General features: G+C 37.9%; 1 protein-coding gene across 4 annotated transcripts in view; it reads left to right on the top strand.

Moving 5' to 3' along the window:
• Nucleotides 1-17,575, top strand: part of RAP1GDS1 (Rap1 GTPase-GDP dissociation stimulator 1) — an 80,049-nt gene extending 62,474 nt beyond the window's left edge. For 3 of the 4 annotated variants that reach the window (XM_070948504.1, XM_070948506.1, XM_070948503.1), the window contains 8 exons: nucleotides 2,183-2,326; nucleotides 2,956-3,087; nucleotides 4,576-4,710; nucleotides 8,520-8,645; nucleotides 9,154-9,293; nucleotides 10,971-11,097; nucleotides 13,445-13,573; nucleotides 16,911-17,575. In XM_070948504.1, coding sequence (XP_070804605.1) covers nucleotides 2,183-2,326; nucleotides 2,956-3,087; nucleotides 4,576-4,710; nucleotides 8,520-8,645; nucleotides 9,154-9,293; nucleotides 10,971-11,097; nucleotides 13,445-13,573; nucleotides 16,911-17,038 — 1,061 coding nt within the window. In that variant the 3' untranslated portion in view covers nucleotides 17,039-17,575. The remainder of the gene's footprint in view (nucleotides 1-2,182; nucleotides 2,327-2,955; nucleotides 3,088-4,575; nucleotides 4,711-8,519; nucleotides 8,646-9,153; nucleotides 9,294-10,970; nucleotides 11,098-13,444; nucleotides 13,574-16,910) is intronic. The other variant, XM_070948505.1, reaches the window with a different exon arrangement.
• The last annotated feature ends 5,175 nt before the right edge of the window (nucleotides 17,576-22,750 follow it).

Here is a 22,750-nt window from a genome sequence, read left to right as displayed (position 1 = left end):
ATAGCCTCTGTGCTCCCAAGGCGTTCCACAGAGCAGAAGTTAGTGAATTTACTTTGAGGTTGTTCTTTCTTGAACAGTATGACTGATGGGAGCTCTGTGAGCCAAATAAAACAGGGGGAAATTATATGCTTGATATTGATTTCTCAGGTACTTGACATTCAGTACTTGTATCTATAGAAAGTAGGAAGATGCCCAGAACTTCTGTTTCTGTTTGTATTAGCATAATTCACCCTAGATGGTTTTGCATTATTAAGTATGTTGCTTAAAAAAACAATAATCTTGTTACTTTGAAAACTCTTCTGCAAAGTATTTAACAGAAAAATAAATTATATAATTACTTTTGAGAATCTTATGCAACAAGGAGCCTTGGTGGCACAGCGGACTAAAGTGCTGTTAAGTAGCACTTAGCTGCCAGCTGCCTGCAATTACTGCAAGTTCAAATCTCACCAGGTTCAAGGTTGACTCAGCCTTCCACCCTTTTGAGGTAGGTAAAATGAGGACCCAGATTGTGGGGGCAATAAGCTGACTTTGTATAAAAAAGAACACCGCTTGGGGGAGCCGAAAGTCCTACTAAGCAAGTATATACAAAAGTATGAAGGCTATTGCTTAACGCATTGTAAGCCGCCCTGAGTCTCCAGAGAAGGGCGGCATATAAATCGAACCAATAAATAAATAAATAAAAAATAAATAAATAAATAAATAAATAACTGATTGGCCCCACAGTGCCTGTTAATTGGTAATCGAATTTAGGCATCCATCCATCCATCCATATCTATCTATCATCTCTAGCTATCTAGCTATCATCTATATATCTATATATATATCTATCATCTATATATCTGTATCTATATCTATATCTATATATCTATATCTATCTTCTCAAGTTTTCGCAGGTGTATGTATGTAAAAAGTTAAAATCTCGGGTGTTTTCCTGCGTCATTAAAAGTCTGTTAGTTAAAATGTTTAAAATCTTAAAATTATATTGATAGATAGATAGATAGATAGATAGATAGATAGATAGATAGATAGATATAGATATGTATCTCTGGAGATAGAGATAGAGACAGAGAAAGAGATAATATAAAGTGTCAAAGCCACTGTCCTGGACAAAACCCAGAGCACATAGGAGTACATCAATAAGATGACACCCAAAGATTGCTGCTGAGAGAATGCAGCATCAGGGAGGTAAATCAAGCAGAGGACGTGCCTTGGCAAGATAACACCCTGCATGGAATAGACCAACAACAGATAGTGGCAGACATTGGGGAAATACTGCCAGTGGCTGGAAATGGCTAGACTAAAAGGCAGTGCTGAGGCACTGATCATAAGAGCACAAGAACAGGCACTAAATGCCAAATCCATAAAAGCAGGAATCTACCACACTAGGCAGAACTGAAGGTACAGAGATAGTTTATCACATAGTGGGAGGGTGACAGATGCAAGCAGGAACAGCTATACTGAACGGCAAAGCCAGAGAGCTGGCATTGTTTACAGAAACATCTGATGCAGTACATGGGCTAGACTCTCCAAAATCCAAATGAGAGATCCTACAGAAGGTCATCGAGAATAAAAGGGCTAAGATCCTGTGGTACTTCCAGATACAGGCGATAGGCAGGTACTAGCTAATCAATGAGACATTGTGGTAGTAGATGAGGACCAGAACACAGGAGTAGATGTAGCATGCCAAATGACAGCAACATCAGGAAGACGGACTATGAGAAGCTGGAGAATACCAGGCTCTGAAAGAGGAGTTGGAGAGGTTGTGGACAGTAAAAGCCAAAATGGTCCCGGTGGTGGTAGGAATGCCTAGGGTTGTGATTCCTAAACTGTGATCAACAGATTCCAGGAACAATATCAGAGATCTCTGTCCAGAAGTGCAATGCTAGGAACTATTAAAATATTGTGTAGAACCCTCAAACTCCCCGGCTTCTGATAGTGGACCTTAGATTGAGGAAGACACATACCATCCATCGAGGTGAAAAGAAAACGTTTTATATATTTATTTATGTATTCATTCATTCATTCATTCATTCATTCATTCATTCTTCATTCCAACTACTCATTTTGTTGTTAAAGAATTTTTAACAGTATCCGAATAAATTAATAAATAATATCTGCACCGATATTGTAGTAAAACATGTTGTTTCATTAGGATGTTGTGGTTTTGTCGTTCATCATTTAGATATCATTAAACTGCAGCTGGTTGAAGCAGGCCTTGTAGAGTGTTTACTTGAAATTGTCCAAAAGACTGTAGATAGTGACAAAGAAGATGATATTACTGAGCTTAAAACTGCTTCTGATCTCATGGTTCTTCTACTTTTGGGAGGTAAGTTTGATGTGGGTCACTCTGTCCCATATTAGTTGTAGGCCAGTTATTACATTGCATTGTGTGTGTGGGGAGGGATTATGTGAGTGCAGAGAAGCCAAAGATATGAAAACTTAACATTTCTTCCACCCCAGGAAAAAAACAACACACGGGCTCACTTTTTTTCATAAACAATTGGACATAAACAAGTTCTTTTCAAAACCCTTTTCTTGATATGAGGGCTAACTCTGTTGGTTTTAGTCATGTTCGTGAAAATTATAGTTAATATAGATTTTCTATTTAAAAACAATACTGGACTTCTACCAAACATAATGAAAAATAGAAATACGGTGCATTTAAAAGATTAAAATACGCACATGCTTAAAGAAATCTATCCGAAACATAAGAAAATATTTCTAGATTTATTAAGAGTGTGGCAACTCTTATGTTGCTAGCCTGGAAAAAGAAGTGGAAGTAGCTTGTCTTGACTCTGATATAACTGTGCAGTAAAGCAGATGCAAGATCCCAAAAGCAATGTCTGGTTTATAGATGAGAATTTAGAAATGAACAGCAGGCAATGCAGATATGAAGTAGCATCGTTAGGGTTTTTTTTTTTTTCTCTTTCTGACTGCATATGCTTTTGCTTCCAGATGAATCAATGCAAAAATTATTTGAAGGAGGAAAAGGCAGTGTGTTCCAGAGAGTGCTTTTATGGATCCCTTCTAATAGCCATCAACTTCAACTCGCAGGAGCATTGGCAGTTGCAAATTTTGCCAGAAATGGTGAGAATGCTTGTGCTTAAAATTAAAGAGCAGTTGTGTTGCTCTGTGTACTTGTGTACCTGGCTGCATGTAAAAGAGTCGTATACCATCCTGCCTTATGTAGAGGTTTGTTTTCCTGCCTTAGAACTTACATAGCACATGATGAAATGTGAAGTCTTCTAAATATAAATTGAGTGGTGAAATAGTACCGTGAAATAAAGGAGCAGGCAGAATGCCAGTTGAAATTTTGCTTTCAGGACATGTTTTATTAAAAGTACTTTAATGTTTTAGATGGGAAACAATCTATTTCCACTCAGTGCCGCATTTAGCCTGTGAATGGCATGCTAGGAGCTGCAGTTCAAATGCAGTCAATAAATGTGAAATGAGTTCATAATATTACTGTGATTGTTCAGGTGGATTTAATAATTGTTCTTTTCTATCAGCCCCTGACTAGCAAAATAGTGATACCTTTGGAAGCACTTATGGCGGGGAAGAAAGTAACTTAGAGCTTTCTGAAAACACAAAGATTGTACATCTTCGGTTAAAGGAGAGAAGGGAATATATTTTCACTAAAGAAGAGATACTTCCAGGAAGCAAGCTATGCACAAGCTGGGTGGGATTGGCTATGTATTTAAAGAAGTAACATCTGGACAAAAAAATTCATTTGAAAAATAAGTGTGTATGCAGATTTAAAGAGGTGCTAAATAAGAACATAAATGCTATTCCAAAAATCGCTTAATTTTTCAAAGTTTATCTCTCCTTTGAAAGGGTCTTCAATTTTTCTATCTTATTGATAGAACAAATTGAGGATTTGTTTCCATTTTTTCTTGGAGATATTGAACTTATTTTAAAATTGGAAGTGGGAGATATCTAGTGCTTCCTGTTACACCTCTCTCCATCCTTCCAATGTTTCTCCATCTGGAAAAGCTCTTAGACGAAGTTCTTCTACATGTAATTGGATAGCATTGGAATTGGATAGCATCTAAAAGAATTTGAAGAAATAACTGGATTAAGAATAAATTGGTCAAAATCTGAGTTGATGCTGTTTAATTACACTAATAGGGAAGAGAAGGATTGGGAAGGGAGGCAAAGCGAAATGAGAATTAAAGATCGTATTAAATACCTGGGAGTTAGAATTACAAAAAATTGATAGAGAACAAGTTGAGGATTTGTTTCCATTTTTTCTTGAGATATTGAACTTATTTTAAAATTGGAAGTGGCAGATATCTAGTGCTTCCTGTTACACCTCTCTCCATCCTTCCAATGTTTCCCCATCTGGGAAAGCTCTTAGAAGAAGTTCTTCTACATGTAAAATCTTTGGGTGTAAATCTATTTAGATTTAATGGAAGGCTTGAAAAAAGATTGCAAACCTTTTAAAGTTTAACAGTGTATAAAATTGTACTTTTAAATTAAATGCTGTTCTGCCATTGGATAAATGGATGGTACAAAAATAGCCATGGTACATAGATAAAGAAACATGAACTGATGATGGTCTGCCTTCATTTGCAGATGGAAACTGTATCCATATGGTTGATAATGGTATTGTCCAAAAACTGATGGATTTATTGGACAGGCACGTGGAAGATGGAAATGTCACCGTGCAGCATGCAGCACTGAGTGCGCTCCGAAATCTTGCAATTCCTGGTAAGCACATTACAGCAACGTTCTCAGCGATTCCAAAGTTAGTGGGACGATGCTTTGCTCTATAAATACCATGTTTACCATCTGTATCTATTTACTGAAAAGAAAATCCCACCTTGTTTTTGCAGCTTATTATTCTTCCTGGTTGAAATCTTCATTTTTCTAATAGTTATACAATAATGAAATCAAAGAATTACAGTGAGGAGAATAGTCATCATCAGCTTCTCCTGTCAAGACTGAATTGACCAGGCCAATTGTAACAGGAAAATAGCAATAGCACTTAGACTTATATACCACTTTACAGTGCTTTACAGCCCTCTGTAAGCAGTTTACAGAGTCAGCATATTGCCCCCAACAATTTGGGTCTTTATTTTACCCACCTCGGAAGGATGGAAGGCTGAGTCAGCCTTGAGCCTGGTGAGATTCAAACTGCCAAATTGCAGGCAGCCAGCATTCAGCAGAAGTAGCCTACAGTAGTGCATCTAATTATTGCACTCCTGTGGATAATCTGGCACCAACCTTTGGAGGACTTTGTAAATTAACACCAGCATTTTAAACTGCATCTGTAAATCTATTGGTAATCTATGTTGGCCCACAGCAGAGGTGTAATGTACTCCCTGTCAGGTTCTAAGTAACACCCCCAACGAAAGAAGACTCTGAGGCTCAAAGTTCCTCAAAGTTCCATTTTATTAGAGATGTCATATTGGCACATCTGGGAAAACCCGAATCTGAAAGCTTCCAGGTTTTCCCCACCCATAGAGAAGTCCAAGTCCCTGCCCAGCACCCACATATCCATCACATGGCCCAATCAATGCACCGTCCCAACTGGAGATGCCTCCCAGCCTCCCTGCCCTCCAAGTGCAGGGCAAGATGTCCTTGACTCTCTGAGAAAGGAATGTTATTATGACTATATATCTCCCCTGCTCCATATAATCCCCCTCCCAGTTTCCCACAGCACTAAATGTGGCAGGCCTGAGGATCCAAAGCAAAAAATGGCTTCCAGGCCCGACACTCCCATTTGTGAACCTGCTTCTTCAGGAGTAGTAATATCCCGTTGGGAGACATCAGTGGAAGATACAGAGAGATCCTGATGGAGAAACAGTCACTCATCTTGCTAAGATTCTCCTATCCAAACTCTCCCAGCATGCAGGGACCAAGCCAGAACTTCAATGGCATCAACATATTTTGAATACACTGGGGAAATGCCAGATAATTACTAAATATTTGCTGTTCTTATTGATATATGATATAAACTGATACAGTATGATACAAATTACTGTGGTGTTGTTTCCTTAGTTAGTGTTTAGTGCATTGCGTGAACTCAGCCAATTACAGTTTATTCAGTAAATGACAGTTAACCAAACTATGGCTTAGTATGATGTAAAATCTTGGCACAGAATTGATTCCAGGAGCTGGTATGTTCATTTGATAATTAACTAGATCTAATAAGGAATAAGGGTGCTTTCAGGTTTTTTTTCTCTCTCATGCCAAATGCATACCCTAATGTTTTTATTTCTTCTCAGTTTCTTCTTATTTAGCTCTGAGGAATTACATAATTTCTAGGATTATTTTTATATTTTCTAGGGAAGTATAAGGCTGTTAGAATGCTAGGCACATAAGCAAATATTTTGTTCATATTTTGTTTTCATTGCACTTAACACAGTTTTTCTAACCGGCAAGAGACTGAGAAGAAATGTAAATGCAATATTAAAATTCCTTCTGAATCTCTTTTAAAAAAACAAACATACGCTTGAATTCTAGAAACTCTCCACCAGAATGAGCACTGTCGAGCAGCATCTTGTTAGTCTGTATTTTAAATGCCAGTTCACTTCTCACTTTTAATTACAATGCACTATGAAGCAGTGTCTGTCTCCTGCTTTGCACATGGGGGTGGAATCCTGTGCAGAGATGGAACAGGTGTGGTTACCATGAGCAGAGGAAGAGAGACACTGTGAGACGGGGGGGGGGGAGAAGTCTTCACAGTATCATCTGCAATGTAATTGCAAAATATAGTTTGTAATATAAGTATGGCAGCTAGAAAGCTACAGGCTGGATTCTCTTGCCCACAAAGTGGAATTCTTGCACACATTTAACTATTCCAAGAGAAGCTGATATACAGTATACCGCAGTTTCCTATGTATTTGTTAAATTTGTTAAATTCCTGTCTCTGTTGCTGTGTGGCTATTTCTAGAGAAATGAAAAGCTTTCATAACAGTAGTAAAATAATGGAACAATAGAATAAACAATGAAAAAGAAAACAATGATATAATAATATAAGAATAAAAGATGAGTGGGTGGGGGGAAAGGGAGGAGCGAGGCGGGGAGGTGAGGTTGCTATCTATCTAGTAGCTACCTCCAGTGGGTCCCATTAAGACAGAGCACATGTTAAGTGATGCTTACAGATATACAGAAGAGCTTAATCTTACACACTAGTTTAATATGTGGTCCAGTTATATTAACACCAAGCCATTTCTGCTATTGTATGCAGGAGAGCTTAGCAACTGTGATTATAAACATACATATACATTTATTATTGATGTTAATATAAAAGAATTGTCAGACAGCAAGTAGTCAGAACTGAAGTTTAAATCAGATGTTAGGGTCCTGTACCACTTTAGCTGCAGTGAAGCAACTGTTCTAAGTAGCCAGCTTGAAAGTTAACAGATTTGGCTTCAATTCTCCTTCTGTCCCAGTTCGCAGTCCAAAGTGATTTATTCTTTATTCTATCCTTGCTAGGACTGTCACCCATGTAAAGAAGCATGTTTTCCAACACACACACCTAGTTCAAGAACACCAGTCAATGCAAACTGTATTGATTAACATTCATGAAAAAATGTTGTGACTTACTTTTGTTTGGATGGCTTTGAAAAGTTGATAGAACTAGAAAGTACATGTACAATTCTTTTTCTTAATTTTTTTTCTCCTTTTACAATTAAATTGAATGAAGGTTAGCTTTTAATTTAATACAGGTTATATTTAAAGGCCCTGTGGTTATACATGTGGGTTCCTGTTGTTGTGACCTAGTCTTACTGAGTCATTACAAAACACAATTAGTCCCAAATAAGCCTATTTTATTGTAACAGCTGAGAATTACGTTCATTCCCAGCTGAGTCCAAATTAGTTGCAAAACAAGTCCTTTGGAAGAAGTCCTTCGGGATATTTATCGACCTTTATCTTCTTTAACACCCTGCCTTACTTGGCAAAGCCCCATGAAGTTCAGAAACAAACAAGAGATGCCGACTGAAAACAGAGTTAGCAACGTTGCTTTCCTGCAAAAGGCCCCAAGTGCCTTAGTTTCTCTTTTAAGCCTTATGGGAAGGGCCAATCATCTCCTGGCCTTACTCCCGAGTTGTCCCTTTAGTTTTAACTGTTCTTGCCTTCTGGCAGCTCTGCGCATGCGTGCACTAGGAATAGGCTCCTCCTGTTCCTCTGCCTCTCTGCTGTCCAACTCTGGGGGCTCCGAAGTCTCCGCATTACTCCCAGATGGCCCTGGCCTCATCTCTGTCTCCGACACAGAGCCCTCATCCGGGCCTTCCCCAGACTCCAGGACTAGCCCATGTTCCTCCCCAGCTTCCTCACTGTCCAACTCCACTGCCAGCTCCGCAGGCTGCTGGCGGACCACAACACCTGTGTCTGATGGGCCCTTCCACTGCCCAATCAAATCTGGATCTCAATTTGAACATCTTCACCAACTCGCATCCTTAATTGTTTTAGGAAAGAAGAGTGCTTCCTAAAAAATAACCTTCTGGTTGTAGTTCAAGTGCATTGTCTCTGCATTCTTCTGAGATAATATCTGTTGTTTTATTCCACAGTTGTAAATAAGGCAAAAATGCTGTCAGCTGGTGTGGCAGAAGCAGTATTGAAATTTCTCAGATCCGAAATGCCGCCTGTTCAGTTCAAGCTGCTGGGCACATTAAGAATGCTAATAGATGCACAAGGTAAAATAAGCTGCTTTCTTTGTTGAACTTTTGATCCATTGCTAACTCTTTTTTTTCCAGGAGAAGAAAAGGGCCTGAAGAAAATCCTTCAAATAAATTGAATGCATATGCAAAAGGAGGACAGTTCATGAATTGCTTCAAGGCCCCGTGTTGTGTATAGCATAACATTTAAAAGCTTGACTCATCTGTAGATTTAATAGTTGTATGATATGGAATGTCATATGTGCCCATTATGATATGCTTCTACAAAACCATCCTTTCATTTTTAAATACCTCAACAAAATTGTGAACAGTTTCTTTAATTACAACAAAGTGATTTGAACTCCCACAAGATTCTCATAGGGGTCAAGCACAAAGTGCCATTTTAGAAAACGGGTGACTACTACTTCCAAGTGTTTTCTTACATTTAAAAAAAGAAGGCCAATAAGTAGCATCTCAAAAGGGGGGGGAGGAGCTCTTCTTGTTTCTTTTCGATTTAAAATTAATGTTGTCTTTGTAATACATGCAGCAGAAGCTGCCGAGCAGTTGGGAAAGAATGTCAAACTGGTTGAAAGACTAGTGGAATGGTGCGAAGCCAAGGATCATGCAGGTGTGATGGGAGAATCCAACAGACTACTGTCTGCTCTTATACGACACAGCAAGTCCAAAGTAAGTGACATTGCTTGAGGCTTCCTTAACCAGTGGTGGGTTTCAAAATTTTTTACTACCGGTTCTGTGGGCATGGTTTGATGGGCGTGGCATGGCTTGGTGGGCGTGGCAGGGGAAGGATACTGTAAAATCTCCATTCGCTCCCCACTCCAGGGGAAGGATACTGCAAAATCCTCATTTCCTCCTGATCAGCTGGGACTCGGGAGGCAGAGAATAGATGGGGGGCGGGGCCAGTCAGAATTTTTACTACCAGTTCTCCGAACTACTCAAAATTTCTGCTACCGGTTCTCCAGTTGGTCAGAACTTGCTGCAACCCACCTTTGTCCTTAACCTAACAGTGTGATGCCTGTTCAGTGAGAGAACTGTGCTCTTTCGTTTCCTGACTTGACCATGCTATCACATTGGTCAACAACATGGATGCATAACCTTTTTTGAGCAAAGAGGTGCTGTTGGCTTTGAGGGACATGCAGACGGGAAGAGGGATGTTCTACTTAATGATTACTGATGAAGAAACTAGCTGTGGTATTTTATATAATCCATGCAGTCAAGTCCAGACCAAGCTATCTATTTCTTTAGAGCGGGAAAAAGGAACACCACACTATACCATTATCTACCCATTCTCAAAAGAGGAGCGCTACTTTCAGTAATGTTTTTGAACTTCTTCCATGTTTTCCATTGAAAAACCTTCTTTGAAATGGATGTAAATGAGGTTAATGTCCAAGACATATTCTAGGAATAAATTCTCGATGTGCATTAACCAACTATACTTATAGCTTCTCTTAGGAAGATAACAACTAACCGGGTTGCAGATTACAAATTTGCCTACAAAATACTGTAGCCTTATTTGAGCGCTCTGGAATTAATCTTGGCATCTTGCAATGGATTCTGCCTTATGGCCTGAAGGAGAAGCAGGAACACTGTTGTTGGATTTTTCCAGATAGTGTTTTTCAAACTTAGCAACTTTTAAAATGTGTGGACTTCCACTTTCAGAATTGCCCAGTCAGCATGCTTTCATTTTATATGGAGTCAGATTACTCAATTTACTTTAAATGCCAAGATGATGACGTTATAGATACAGAAAGATAAGAAATATGCCTATATAGGATGGCAGGTATATGGCTCATTACATAAATAGACCATTATGTTGCACTGTTCACTATTGAAGTCGTCGTCTCATTACTTAAAACATTTAAGGATATTGTTATGAAAAACTCATCAAGCAGTTTTCTTAAACAAGGGAAACAAGCATTGTAAGCTTGGCAGCAAATAAATGAATAAATTTGTGTCCTTTCCCTGCATAGAGCCATGTGGTTGCTGGTTGTGTGCATTGAATTTTTCATTTCACAGAATAGTGAGATGGTGCTTGTTATAATTAATCTAACAATAAACAAGCTGATTCCATAAGATGTAGCTACAGCTATCTACTAATGATCAGGGTAGAATAGAATACAGCAAACTGATAAAAGGACCACCTGTGGGCCTGGGTATCTTTTCCAGTGTTCAGTGGCAAAGGGTAACATGCCCTTTTTTTATTAAAGTCTAGAAGCAGTTTATTATAATCAGCACTAGCATGTTTTTTTAAAAAAAATAGAAGAAAAAATTAGCAAATTGGCCTGTTGTATTTATCTATAATGCACTGCAATCTTGTTTTACATTCTCTGTTACTTTTTTTTTAAGGATGTAATTAGGACCATTGTTCAGAGTGGTGGCATTAAACACTTAGTTACCATGGCAACTAGTGAACATGTAATAATGCAGAATGAAGCTCTCGTTGCTCTGGCATTAATAGCAGCTCTAGAATTAGGTAAGTAGTCCAGCGGTTATCGTTTTGTAATTTATCTCATCTTCAATGATAGAGGCCTTGTGCATGCTAAGCCATGGTATTATGTCACTGAGAATTGTGTACACATATATGCCAATGGGTGGGAAGATGTGGCCCTATACATAGCTTTAAATCCTTCCTAGGATTTATCTTCCATTCTTGCCACTCATCCTCAGTGCCCTTCTTTGAGCCTGTCTTATTTCCTCTGAATTTCTGAAAAACCTACGCTCAGAACAGTACAGAGTAATCAAAGTCTGATCACTGATCAGCTGCCTTTTAGTTAACCATTTCATACAGCTAAAATTATTATCAGACCCCAAAACCAGGTCCACGCGTGAAGGTTCAATTTAACTGATCTCGGATCTGCGCACCTTCCGCCGCGCTTTAAAGACCTTACTATTTCACCAGGCGGGCCTGGCCTAATTTTCTCCCTCTTTTATAAAAGATTTTTAATTTTTAAATATCTTTTAGTATTTTATACATTCAATTTTAAATTGGTTTTAAAAGTTTGGGGTTTTAAATTTGTCGGGGCCAAAATTATTTAATTTGATTTTATTCTACTTTTAAATTTTGTATGTATGTGTTTCATTGTTTGGCTGTGCACCGCCCTGAGTCCTTCGGGAGTAGGGCAGTATAGAAATCAAATCAAATAAATAAATAAATAAATAAATTTATTGCAAAAAGCCTATGCACAGGAATCATCTCAACAGTCAGCACCTGCTTAGAGTTAGATAAGGGTCAACTCCAGTCAAGAGACTTTGTCGCTACATGAGCACTCTTAAACTGATCCTGCTTTTTACTCCTCCCACTGGCTCTGCCATTCCTTCTCCTACAGTTATATTCAGATTGTAATGAATTACAGTTCTAAGGTTCTTATATGTTATTACAAAGCCAGGTGTTGCACATTTCTATTCCTGCATATTGCATTTCCTTTTTACAAGCATAAAACTGTGTGTGTGTCTCTATTCTGTCCCATTCTGTTTTTGTCGACCCAGATCTCCAACCTCTCAAGGTCACTTTGAATTTGTTTCAACAGTCACTCTGTTGAAGAAAACAGATAAAACCCAAGTTTTAATAACGAATAACGAATTAATAACGAATTTTAATGGGTGTTTTAGTTTTTAATATAGGGCCAAATTATTTAATGTTTTAAATTGTTTTTAAATGTTATGGATATACATATTTTATTGTGTCTGTGCACCGCCCTGAGTCCCTCGGGAGAAGGGCGGTATAAAAATTTAAATAATAAATAAATAAATAAATAAATAAATAAATAAATAAATTATAAATACAGAAAAAGAAATACATATTTCCAGAATTATTTTGTTTACCATTTATAATAAGATTTAAAACTGTGATACAACTATTAGTTTTTACTACCTTATGTTGTGCATAGGCAGGTAACAGGCGTTGAAGCAACAGTATTGGGTTTGTGTGTTAAAATTTGCAAAATGGGCAGAGTGCCATGATTTATGCTGTGCCCCTTTTGTACATGTGCTGTACACATTCAAAAAGTGGGGCTTGTATTGATATTGTTTCCTAATAAGATAACTAATACTATATCTCTGTATCATCTATCTATTATCTGTCTAACTAATCTATCATCTATCCATCTACGGTATCTATCATCTATTCTATCTATATCTGTGCCAGTCTATTATATATCCATCCATCTCTCTATCTATCTGTCTGTCTGTCTGTCTATCATCTATCTATCTATCTATCTATCTATCTATCTATCTATCTATCATAAAATCAGCTCCTAAAACCTAATTTTTCAGAGGCTGTACCAATCTTGGACTCTTAAGATTTCCAACCAATCTTGGAATCCATGAAATGTTTTGATTGAGATGCTCAGTTCCTTTTGCTTCCACGTGTTAGCTGGAGACCAGCAGCTTCAATTTCTCTTTGCCAGTTTGCAGAGGAGATCTTTGGACCACTTGTTCTATTTCTGTGTATCCTGAGTTGAAAAGCATTGTTTTAAAATGTCAGCTATCCTATCCAATATTGCACCTTCTGCAAATTTAAATTTAGTAGACATTTCTTTTATCTCTTCTCCAATTCATTACTAAAAATGAATACCAGACAGTCCTGTGGTACATATCTTATTCCAGTTTAATAAGGAACAGATGAAGTAATTTTCAGTACCGTGAGTACATTTTCTTCGCCATCTGCGAAGCTATCTAATAAGATGTACCACCCAGTCCTCACTCAACTAACTTGTTAATGAGAATATCATGTCCCCTCACAACACACGTATACACTAAATAGCAGAACGGAAGCCATCTACAGTATCTGATTTACAGTTCTCCTCTGTTTGAATTCACAGCCACAGCAGAGAAAGACCTTGAAAGTGCACAGTTAGTGCAGATTCTACACCGGCTCTTATCAGACGATAGAAGCGCACCAGAAATCAAGTACAATTCCATGGTGCTGATCTGTGCACTTATGGGGTCAGGTGAGTTTTCCAAAATTTTGTTTCATGTCAGATCAGAAAAAATCATAAGAGCAGGAATAAGTACATACAACTGCACACATAAACTAGAATATACCTTTTGTCAAATATACCTTTTGTCACAGGCGGTTTCTGTGACAGCTTAAATTTTGTTAGTTTATTTGAATTGAAGCTGCAGCAGTAGGGAATTCAACTCTGTGGTAATTAAACGCCATATGTAAAGTTGTCTCTATATTTATATATCCAAAAATTGTCTCCAGGCAAAACTTATCCAAGACTAGAAACCTAACACATTCGGGAAAGTGGGGGGGAAGGAGATTCACCAGCATTGTCCTTGTAAGTTTTTCTATATGCAGTTAAAAAAAAAAAAACCTGTAGTAGGAAGTTGAATATCATGTTAACCATCATAAATTTCCACCACTGTATTCCATTGTATGTTTAAAGCTTGAATTAACCAATTATGGTTAAATTTATCTGGCTTACCGCTAGCTTACTATTTGTATAGATCGGGACCCAGAGACACAGTGTAATATGACAGCTTTATCCATATAAATTCCAGATACTGTCCATTGAATTCATTACTAAATAGATTTATTTATTCATCAATAAAAACATGAAAATAGTGAAAAAGATTCATAGGTCAGTAAAAACATACTGTTTTAAAAAAAACATTTTAGATCCAATTTTTGACATGAAAGGATACTTTTCTAAAGCTCATTGCCACTTATTACAGTGAGGAAAAAGGGAAAAGAAATAGTCAAACTTTAGAATTAGAATTAAGCTTGTCATGTTTGAACAGAAGACAAAAACAAAATACTTTGTGGACTAATCACACTCCATTTAAAATATGAGTTATGAATATTGTTAAATATGTGATAAGAATTCATACCATGAAAAAACATTTGGATTTTTTTTCCCTTATCACTTCACATGTATTTGCTTTTGAAATTTGTTGCAAAGGAAACAAGGAAGTTCTAAGCATTTATTAAAAGTTGGCTAAGGAAAACATGTTAATTTCTTGTCTTCCATTTTACCATTAACTAGTCTGTAGCTTAACTAGGCCTACATTTTCCCACTAGGTATCTTACTGGTAAATGTAGGCAGTCCCAAAAGCTAGAGGTGTGCTACTTCTAAGAATCAAGCACCAACACAATTTCAAGAGAAATTGAAAGAAACACTCAAGGAAAGATAAAAGGAAGATTTCAGCACAGGATTATTGACAATTATCTTTCTAAACCTACTTATCTGGTGCTATGTCCATGATTGCAAAGAATTCAAAGTAGTAGATTGCCCATGTATTATAGAAGACTGCCATCCTGTGTGCAATTTCATGTAACGCCTTGATCCAATATAATGTCCTTGTGAAGAAACAACATAGGATTGAAACACAGCAGCCACTGAAATTGTAAAAGCTCCCTCCTAACCCTAACCTGGTTTCTTCCTTCCATGGTGACACAAGAAAGAATTACGGTAGTATATGGAAACTGATTGAAAAAAGGTGAATATGAAGATTAGCAGAAAATCAAGATCCAAAAAAAGGGCAGGGGAAGCAAGAATTACAGAAAGGTTTAATCCAGTCTAGTATTACATGCATTCCTATCAAAGTGAAATTCCACCTTTAGCTACATTGTCTTACTGGCAATAATTTGGGCAATCTAAATTTACAGACCTGGGATTTTCTGATGACTTTCCATCTAAGGCAAGTGTGTCAAACTTGCAGCGTCACATGATGTATCGTGACGTTTTCCCCCTTTGCTAAACGGGGGATGGGCGTGGCCAGCACGTGACGCTTCCGGCCCGTGGGCCGTGTGTTTGACACCCCTAATCTAACTTTACTTGACTTTTCCAGATCAGCCAGGGTTGGTCAGGCGCTGCTTTGTGGTTGGCATGTAGTTTTAACTTGCGTAAGTACCGGTATATGTAAATCCTAAAGTACACAAGAGACCACTTATCTTAGGCCTTGGTTTGACTGGGATTGTCCTGGTTTTGAGCATTACTCCAGACAGCCCAGTTGCTTCCCCAAAAAGTGCCAGGAAATTGAGTTGCTATAATCCAACTAGAAAGCATGGCTCATATCTTCCAACTTTTGGCTCCTCTGCCTGCAAAGGACGAACAAAAAGCAAGTTCAAATAACTAAACCTTTCTCCTTTTGCAGGTCTTCCCACAGGCAAGGGGGTGGGGGACACGTTTTCAAAGAGGAAAAATGCCCATACTCTGTTCCTTTATTTGTGCAGGCTCCTGTGGTTGAGTCCTTCCAATGAAAGTTGACTCTTAGTGATTTCATGGACGTATCCATTTACTTTTCTTGGCAATAATAAATGGTTTGCCATTGCCTTCTTCCAGAATTGTTTTGTTTCACCTGACCTCACCTGTATATCCCACTTAGCTTTTCCTCAAGATCATTCAGGATCAACTTATTGCTTTCTTGAGTATTGTGAAAGCAGATGCAGCCTTGCTTTGGCAATGATGGTCAAAATTTACCAGCTATCATCAGCATACTTTTTCATTTTAGATATAGACTACAGGATGGATGCCAGAGCCCTCCCCTTCCCTCCCTACTCCAAGAATATGTTCTTCAGCAAAATAAGCAGTAATGTGGGAAAGCAAGTTGGCCTGCTTGCAATTTTGAAAGTTTTCAACTGCGCCTAATAAAAAGCTGCATTTGCACAATTTCTGGAAATCCCATATGATGGGCTATTTTAACTTCAGTAAGTTCCAAACCATTAAGGTGCCTGAAGAGGAAAATGTGGCATCAGCTCAGCTTTTAGCCTAGTCTGTCATACAAACATAGCCTTGGAAATTGGTTTCTGTGGCTAAATGAAGCTGAGCTTAGCACAGCATGAGCTACATTTTTCTCAAGACAGCAGCTCCAAACACCTGCTGTATCTGGTACAGGTAAGACTGATTGGGAAAACTGAAGCCCACACATCAAGAAGATACCAGCTCTGGTAGACTTTGATTCAGGCCAAAGAAAGATTTTAAAATTTTGGTTTTGTTTTTTCTCTCTTCCAGCAATAGCATCTACAAAACAAGCTTGCGTACATTTCTTAGTAGCCTTCTGGAATGGAAGCACTTTTCTTTTCAGATTGTTCCTTTGTACTTTATACAGGCCGAATGTTTACTCCCCCGTCTTTATACAATTTAAAGAATTGGAAGAGCAATTTGCATTGAGCTGCTTGAAAGACGCCACTATTTTGCTCCCTCCCGTTTTCCCTACCAGCCAAGCAGTGCCTTGATAATGTCTGCATTCATTTCAGCTTCGTAGAAAATGCAGACAAAAGAGCAGCTGTTCCCAGAAAGGCCCAGCAGGGAAGTAACAGTCTTACCTCTTGTTTGACAGAACCTCTTCACAAGGAAGTGCAAAGCCTGACTTTCCTAGAAGTCGTATCAAAACTCCGCAGCCACGAGAACAAAACGGTGGCCCAGCAGGCTTCCCTCACAGAGCAGAGACTCGCTGTGGAAAGCTGAGGAAGGGGGCACCGGATCCACATTAGCATCATGTCACTGATCTCACCTCTTGTCCTGTCCTGCTGCTGTTACTCCAGCCATGTTTTTTTCCACTGTCACTAATGCATGCGTGTAGCATCCCCACAATGCACTGTTGTAGGTACCTCTCTCTAAATAAGGTTTCTAAAACACTCATAGCCAGTTGTCATAGGATCCTGTCTTTCTTATCCATACAGCAGACGCATACATGCAATCTGCAGCCTTGTTGTCGTTCTCCTTGTATTCTTGTTGCTTGGGCCACATACTAGAATGTGCATGTTGTAGTCCTATAATAATGTAAAAGTGGTACAACCGTGATGACACCTCCCCTCAGACTCCCTGCTTTCCTCAGTAGAGGCAGCAAGACTGTTGAGATGAGGTTTGAGGGCATACCTCTCTTTTTGCTGCTTTAGAGATGAAAGAGGGAAGAGGAAAAGAAATCTTGCTGCTCATTCACTGGTCTTGCCTACTAATGTCAATCCTGTGGTACCTAGAAATAAAACCAATAAAATCCAGTGCTCTCACACATTTCCCTGTGGTCTGTCTTTGTATCCTGGTTTATTTTCGTGGAGCCTTCAAAAACTAGCTGTATGTTGTGATAAGCTATACCAGTAGAATATGTGCATCCTAAATCATAAGTACTTTTGCCTACTTCTCTTTTTTAGTCCCAAAAAAAGAGACCAAATCTGAGCACCAGAATCTGAACAAATAAAGAAAATACACCATTCTACTTCTAAAACTTCCATTTAGATAGGGTAGGGTAGGGTAGGGTAGGGTAGAGTAGAGTAGAGTAGAGTAGAATAGAATAGAATAGAATAGAATAGAATAGAATAGAATAGAATAGAATAGAATAGAATAGAATAGAATTTTTATTGGCCAAGTGTGATTGGACACACAAGGAATTTGTCTTGGTGCATATGCTCTCAGTGTACATAAAAGAAAAATACGTTCATCAAGAATCTTAAGGTACAACACTTAATGATAGTCATAGGGTACAAATAAGCAATCAGGAAACAATATCAATATAAATCATAAGGATACAAGCAACAAAGTTACAGTCATACAGTCATAAGTGGAAGGAAATGGGTGGTGGAGATGATAAGATTAATAGTGCAAACATAGTAAATAGTTTGACAGTGTTGAGGGAATTACTGTTCTTGTGTCTAGTTGTTCTGGTGTGCAGTGCTCTACAGCATCGTTTTGAGGGTAGGAGTTGAAACAGTTTATGTGCAGGAAGTGAGGGGTCTGTAAATATTTTCTTCTTCCCACACCTTGCCCATTTTGCTCTTCTTCATAAATGCAGAGCACTGGGGATTGTATGCACGCTTTTGAAATGAGGCTGAAGTCTTCCAGTTGCCCATTGCTTTAATTCACTTTGGACTAGCTTAAGCAATAGCCACTTGGTTTGAGTGCTGCAGCAACTTAGGATGGGGTTAAAGCAACTTTAAATGAAGCTTTAAGTCACAAAAATTCTAGACCTGCTGTCCCCCATCCTTGCTTTCATTTGGTGAGAAGTTAGTAATGTTTTCTAATCAAAGCATTTTTGCCAGTGTGCTCTTAAAATATGCAAGATTGGTTTCACATGCAGGATTCTGCAAGCCTCAAATTATATAATCATCCTGACACTTTGGTTAGAGAGTCAGCTACAAGAGGGAGCAGGGATTGAGTCAGTAATAATGTGTAGCTGTTAGAGTATTTGTTAGTATGAACATGCTGAATTAAACTAAAACCAAGATTAAGAGGCAGAGCATTTAATTTAATTTAAACATATTTATCCCAGATCTTGCAAAAAGGAAGCATGCCAAGTCAGTAGGCTTTATCTAAATATACTTAATTGCTTTTTTTAACCTATGCAAGAGCTTTTTTCAATCATATATAAAATGGTGGGGCAACTTCTACTAACTTTCTTCTCCTCAATCTCTTTGATTCGACAGAGAAACTATAAGAATATACATTCACAATTTCAAAATCTGAAACCTGACCAGGTATTCTTTTCTGAAATGCTTTTAAAAGGGATTTATGGAAGAATGAGGAACAATTATATTTTCCTAAACTGCTTTAATTCTGCACCAAGGATTACTCAATTCTTCAAGTTATCTGGTTTACAAATTTTCAATAGACATATACAGTAAAACCTGTGAGAGTTGACTACCCAAGGGACTGAAGGAAAGTGGTCAACATACAGAACTATACTAATATGTACACATGCATCAATTTGTTGTCAGCTTTTATTAGGGAATGACATACAGAAACACACAGTGAAAACACAGGAAAATTATTCATATAATACTGTATCATACAAAATCAATACATTTATATATGTATTTTCTCATGGTTCAATCTTTCTTAAAAAGACCGTTTTAGACTATTATTCTTGTTATGAAGGTAAGCAGAGAAAGCACTCTCAACGCTGGCTATACCACTTAGCATACCTGGGCATTTTCCCATGGCAAATGACTATAACTGCATTATCAAATGACTGACAGCCTGTTCTTTTGGAATATCTGCAATTTCTGTGTCCTCCTCACTTAATTCTTCTGCTTCATCAGTTGCTTCCAGCACTTTTCCGCTGGGTTGTACCTTGGTCAATATTGATTGGAAAATTGTTTCTGGGTCAGGGTCAGGGTCAGGCCAGGGTTAGGATTTTGCTTCTGCAGATGGACTATAGGTTTGCATTTTAGCAATGACTCACTGCAAAAGCTGGGCTCGGCACTGCATTTTGAATGTTTTTATTATGCCTTGGTTGAGAGGTTGAATTTTTGATAAGAGTGTTTGAAGGCAAAAATTTCAGTTTCACCTTTGTGAGATGATTCACCTGGGCATGGTTAGGACAATTGTCCACTACAAGGAGAATGGACCATTTTTTCATTTCTCAGTCAATACCTCTTATCCACTCCTCAAATAGGGCACCAGTCATCCATTCAGATTTGTTAGATTTCCAGGTGATGGAAAGGTCTTTGGACTGCAGGTTCTTGAATGAGTGTGGCTTTGCTGATTTGCCAATCACCAAAGCTTTTAGCTTTTCTCCGGTTAAGCTAGCGCACAGAACTATGAGACATTCTTTAGAAAGCTTTCCACTCTTAACATTTGTCATCCCTCATAACAAGGCTCCTGTCAGGCATCGCTTTGAAAGAGTCCATACCTGTCAGCGTTAATGATGTTGTCATCTTTACTGCCGAATCAGTCAAAAAAAAATTATTCTTTGATGTTCTTCTTGAAAGTCATTGCTACCAATTCTGCATTTCACTTTTCTTGCCCTTGGTACAGACTGAACTCAACTGGTCAAGTTATAGAGAGTAAATTAATAGCATGTGTCAAGGTCCAGGTGGTCAATATAGAGAGGTTGGCTTTCTATTGTGTACATACAGTGTACGTCTGGTCTATGAAAATTAGGTCAATTTAGGGAGGTCAATATAGGGGGGTGGTCAGATATTGAGGTTCTATACTTTCTTTTGCCTATTTATACATTCAATACTTCAACAAGCAAGTGATCTGGCATCTGCCAAATGTTTTGAACTTCAATTCTGGTAGGTTTCAACCAACAAAGGAACCAACCAAGATTTCTGGGAGTTCTGACCCAAAGATCTAATGGAATATATTTCTAATTATTGCAAATGAAAACAAAGATTCTTGGATCTAAATTATGTGACTTTTTCTTTACAAGGAGCTTTTATGACACAAAGGAGCTCATCAGAGATTCATTAATCACAAATGCAGTATTTTATCACATTCCATCTCAGCATCTGTTTATTTTCCCACAAACCCAGTGAAATCTTTAAGTTGAACTTTTATATATGTGAGAACAAGGAACAGAGCCAAAGTGTCACTCCATTTTATTTGTAAAACTAATCATACTAACAAATTGCATATAAAATGATTTATTTCAAGTAAAATACAGAATACTGCACAACTAGTAAAACTATGTTCATAAATGTATTAAAACATTCTGAAAATTTGCTTCTATTTTAAAAAAAAGACAAAGAGCATGATGTATCTCACTTTCAATACCTTAAAAACTAACACAAAATAATTGTGTTAATTTCATGTAAAAGTTCAGTTTTTGTCCACTGAAAGCTGTATGGCTACCGTAGAACACATTATAGTGTGTAATAAATGATAAATTAGGTAAAATATATCCACTTTGAGAACAAATAGGAGCATGTGGGAGTGAGATGACAAAATCTCAGTCAAGCTGTACAGGCATGCACTTTCCTTGTAACAATACTTTCCATTATCAGTAAGTGTAATTGGCATTTACAATCAATTCAGCAATGTACAAGATTTTCCACACAGGTAAAGTACATTCAAATACAGTAAAAAGGGCAGGGGGAACCACAATGGTAACTACAGTCATTGCCTTCATCAGGACATGCAATGGTTTAGAAGAAAAGGTTGGCAGTTAATACAGCATATCTAAACCTGATTCAAGTTAGAAAGCCCCATATCCAATTTTCTGAAAATAAACAGAAATACTTGTTCCAGGTAGACTTCTGCTAGGCACTGCAGTTCTAACTTTTATGGTCAGTTACATGCTGAATGAAATTTCTAATCAGGGTACCTCTGGGAATGTTGGAAAGGAATTCTGGGAATTTAAAGACCAAGGCAACTTGCTGGGGAGGGCTGTTTTATATTTTTATCTAGATTGATTTCATAAGACCAATTCTGAGATTTAAATTATGTTCCCGAGGCAGGCCTTTCTGCATTTCTTGCTCTATCACTGCACAAATAAGCTACACTAACATTTCCATTCTGACAAAGTGAGTCTGGGATATCCTGTACAATGCTTAAGGATGCATGTTCTCTTTCTGTGTTATATGCAATTAACAGAGAGGCATAAAACAAGAAAGCACAGTTATACAAGACTAAGGGGCAGCACCAGCATATACATGCTGAAAAATCCATGTATTTTTATCCTTTATGTAACCTTACAGTGTTGAAAAAAAGAGCACAGAAATAAGAACAGCATCTTCAACATGGATTAAATTTCTGTAGAGAACCTAAATTTTTCCTGTAATGTTCAGGAGACAATACCTCAAGTCTACAGTCCAGCCATAGATGTTCATCTAATATAACCCCATTGGGAATAAACATGTAAAATGGGCTGTTTCCCAATCTTTTTTCAGGCATAATACCTCATTCTTCCTTTAGATTGTGTCAAGTTCAAGAATTAGTCTTCCAAATGAAAATGGAGGTTACAATTTCTGTAGAGTAAGTCCATTAAAAAATTCATTGGTATTTAAAAAAAGAAGTGGGCTACAGAAGAAAAATATGGGCAGGATTGTGGAATAAAGGTAAATTTGCCTTAAAATACAGCTGCCCTTCGAAAAGATGGTGTGACATTTTTTACCTGTCTCCATAAATCAAACAAGTTGCCTTCCCTGTGACCTTCTCAGTCATAAAATGCACGCACAACAAGAGTTTTGTGCCAAAATAAGATAAGGCAGGAGCGTGCAAACACTAAAAATGTACTCTACTGACACTTTACCATAAAAGACTAAGGGAGAACTATAATTTATCTACAAACATCAATAGTTGACACTGAACCACTGAAGAAACTGAAATAGCATATCAAGAGAAATCTGCATCCACAACATAAGACTTGAAAAACTCGCTAGCAAACATTTTGGGGTCTTACGGAACTAAGTATCATCAATGGGAAAAATAAAAGGCACACAATACAGCAACTCCAGCAAA

The sequence above is a fragment of the Pituophis catenifer genome, unplaced genomic scaffold, assembly GCF_029215685.1.
Source record: "Pituophis catenifer annectens isolate HBS135680 unplaced genomic scaffold, rPitCat1.0.hap2 SCAF_8, whole genome shotgun sequence".
In the NCBI taxonomy this organism is placed as follows: Eukaryota; Metazoa; Chordata; class Lepidosauria; order Squamata; family Colubridae; genus Pituophis; species Pituophis catenifer.
The sequence above is the reverse complement of the archived record's forward strand: the minus strand, read 5'-3'. Positions and strand labels throughout refer to the sequence as shown.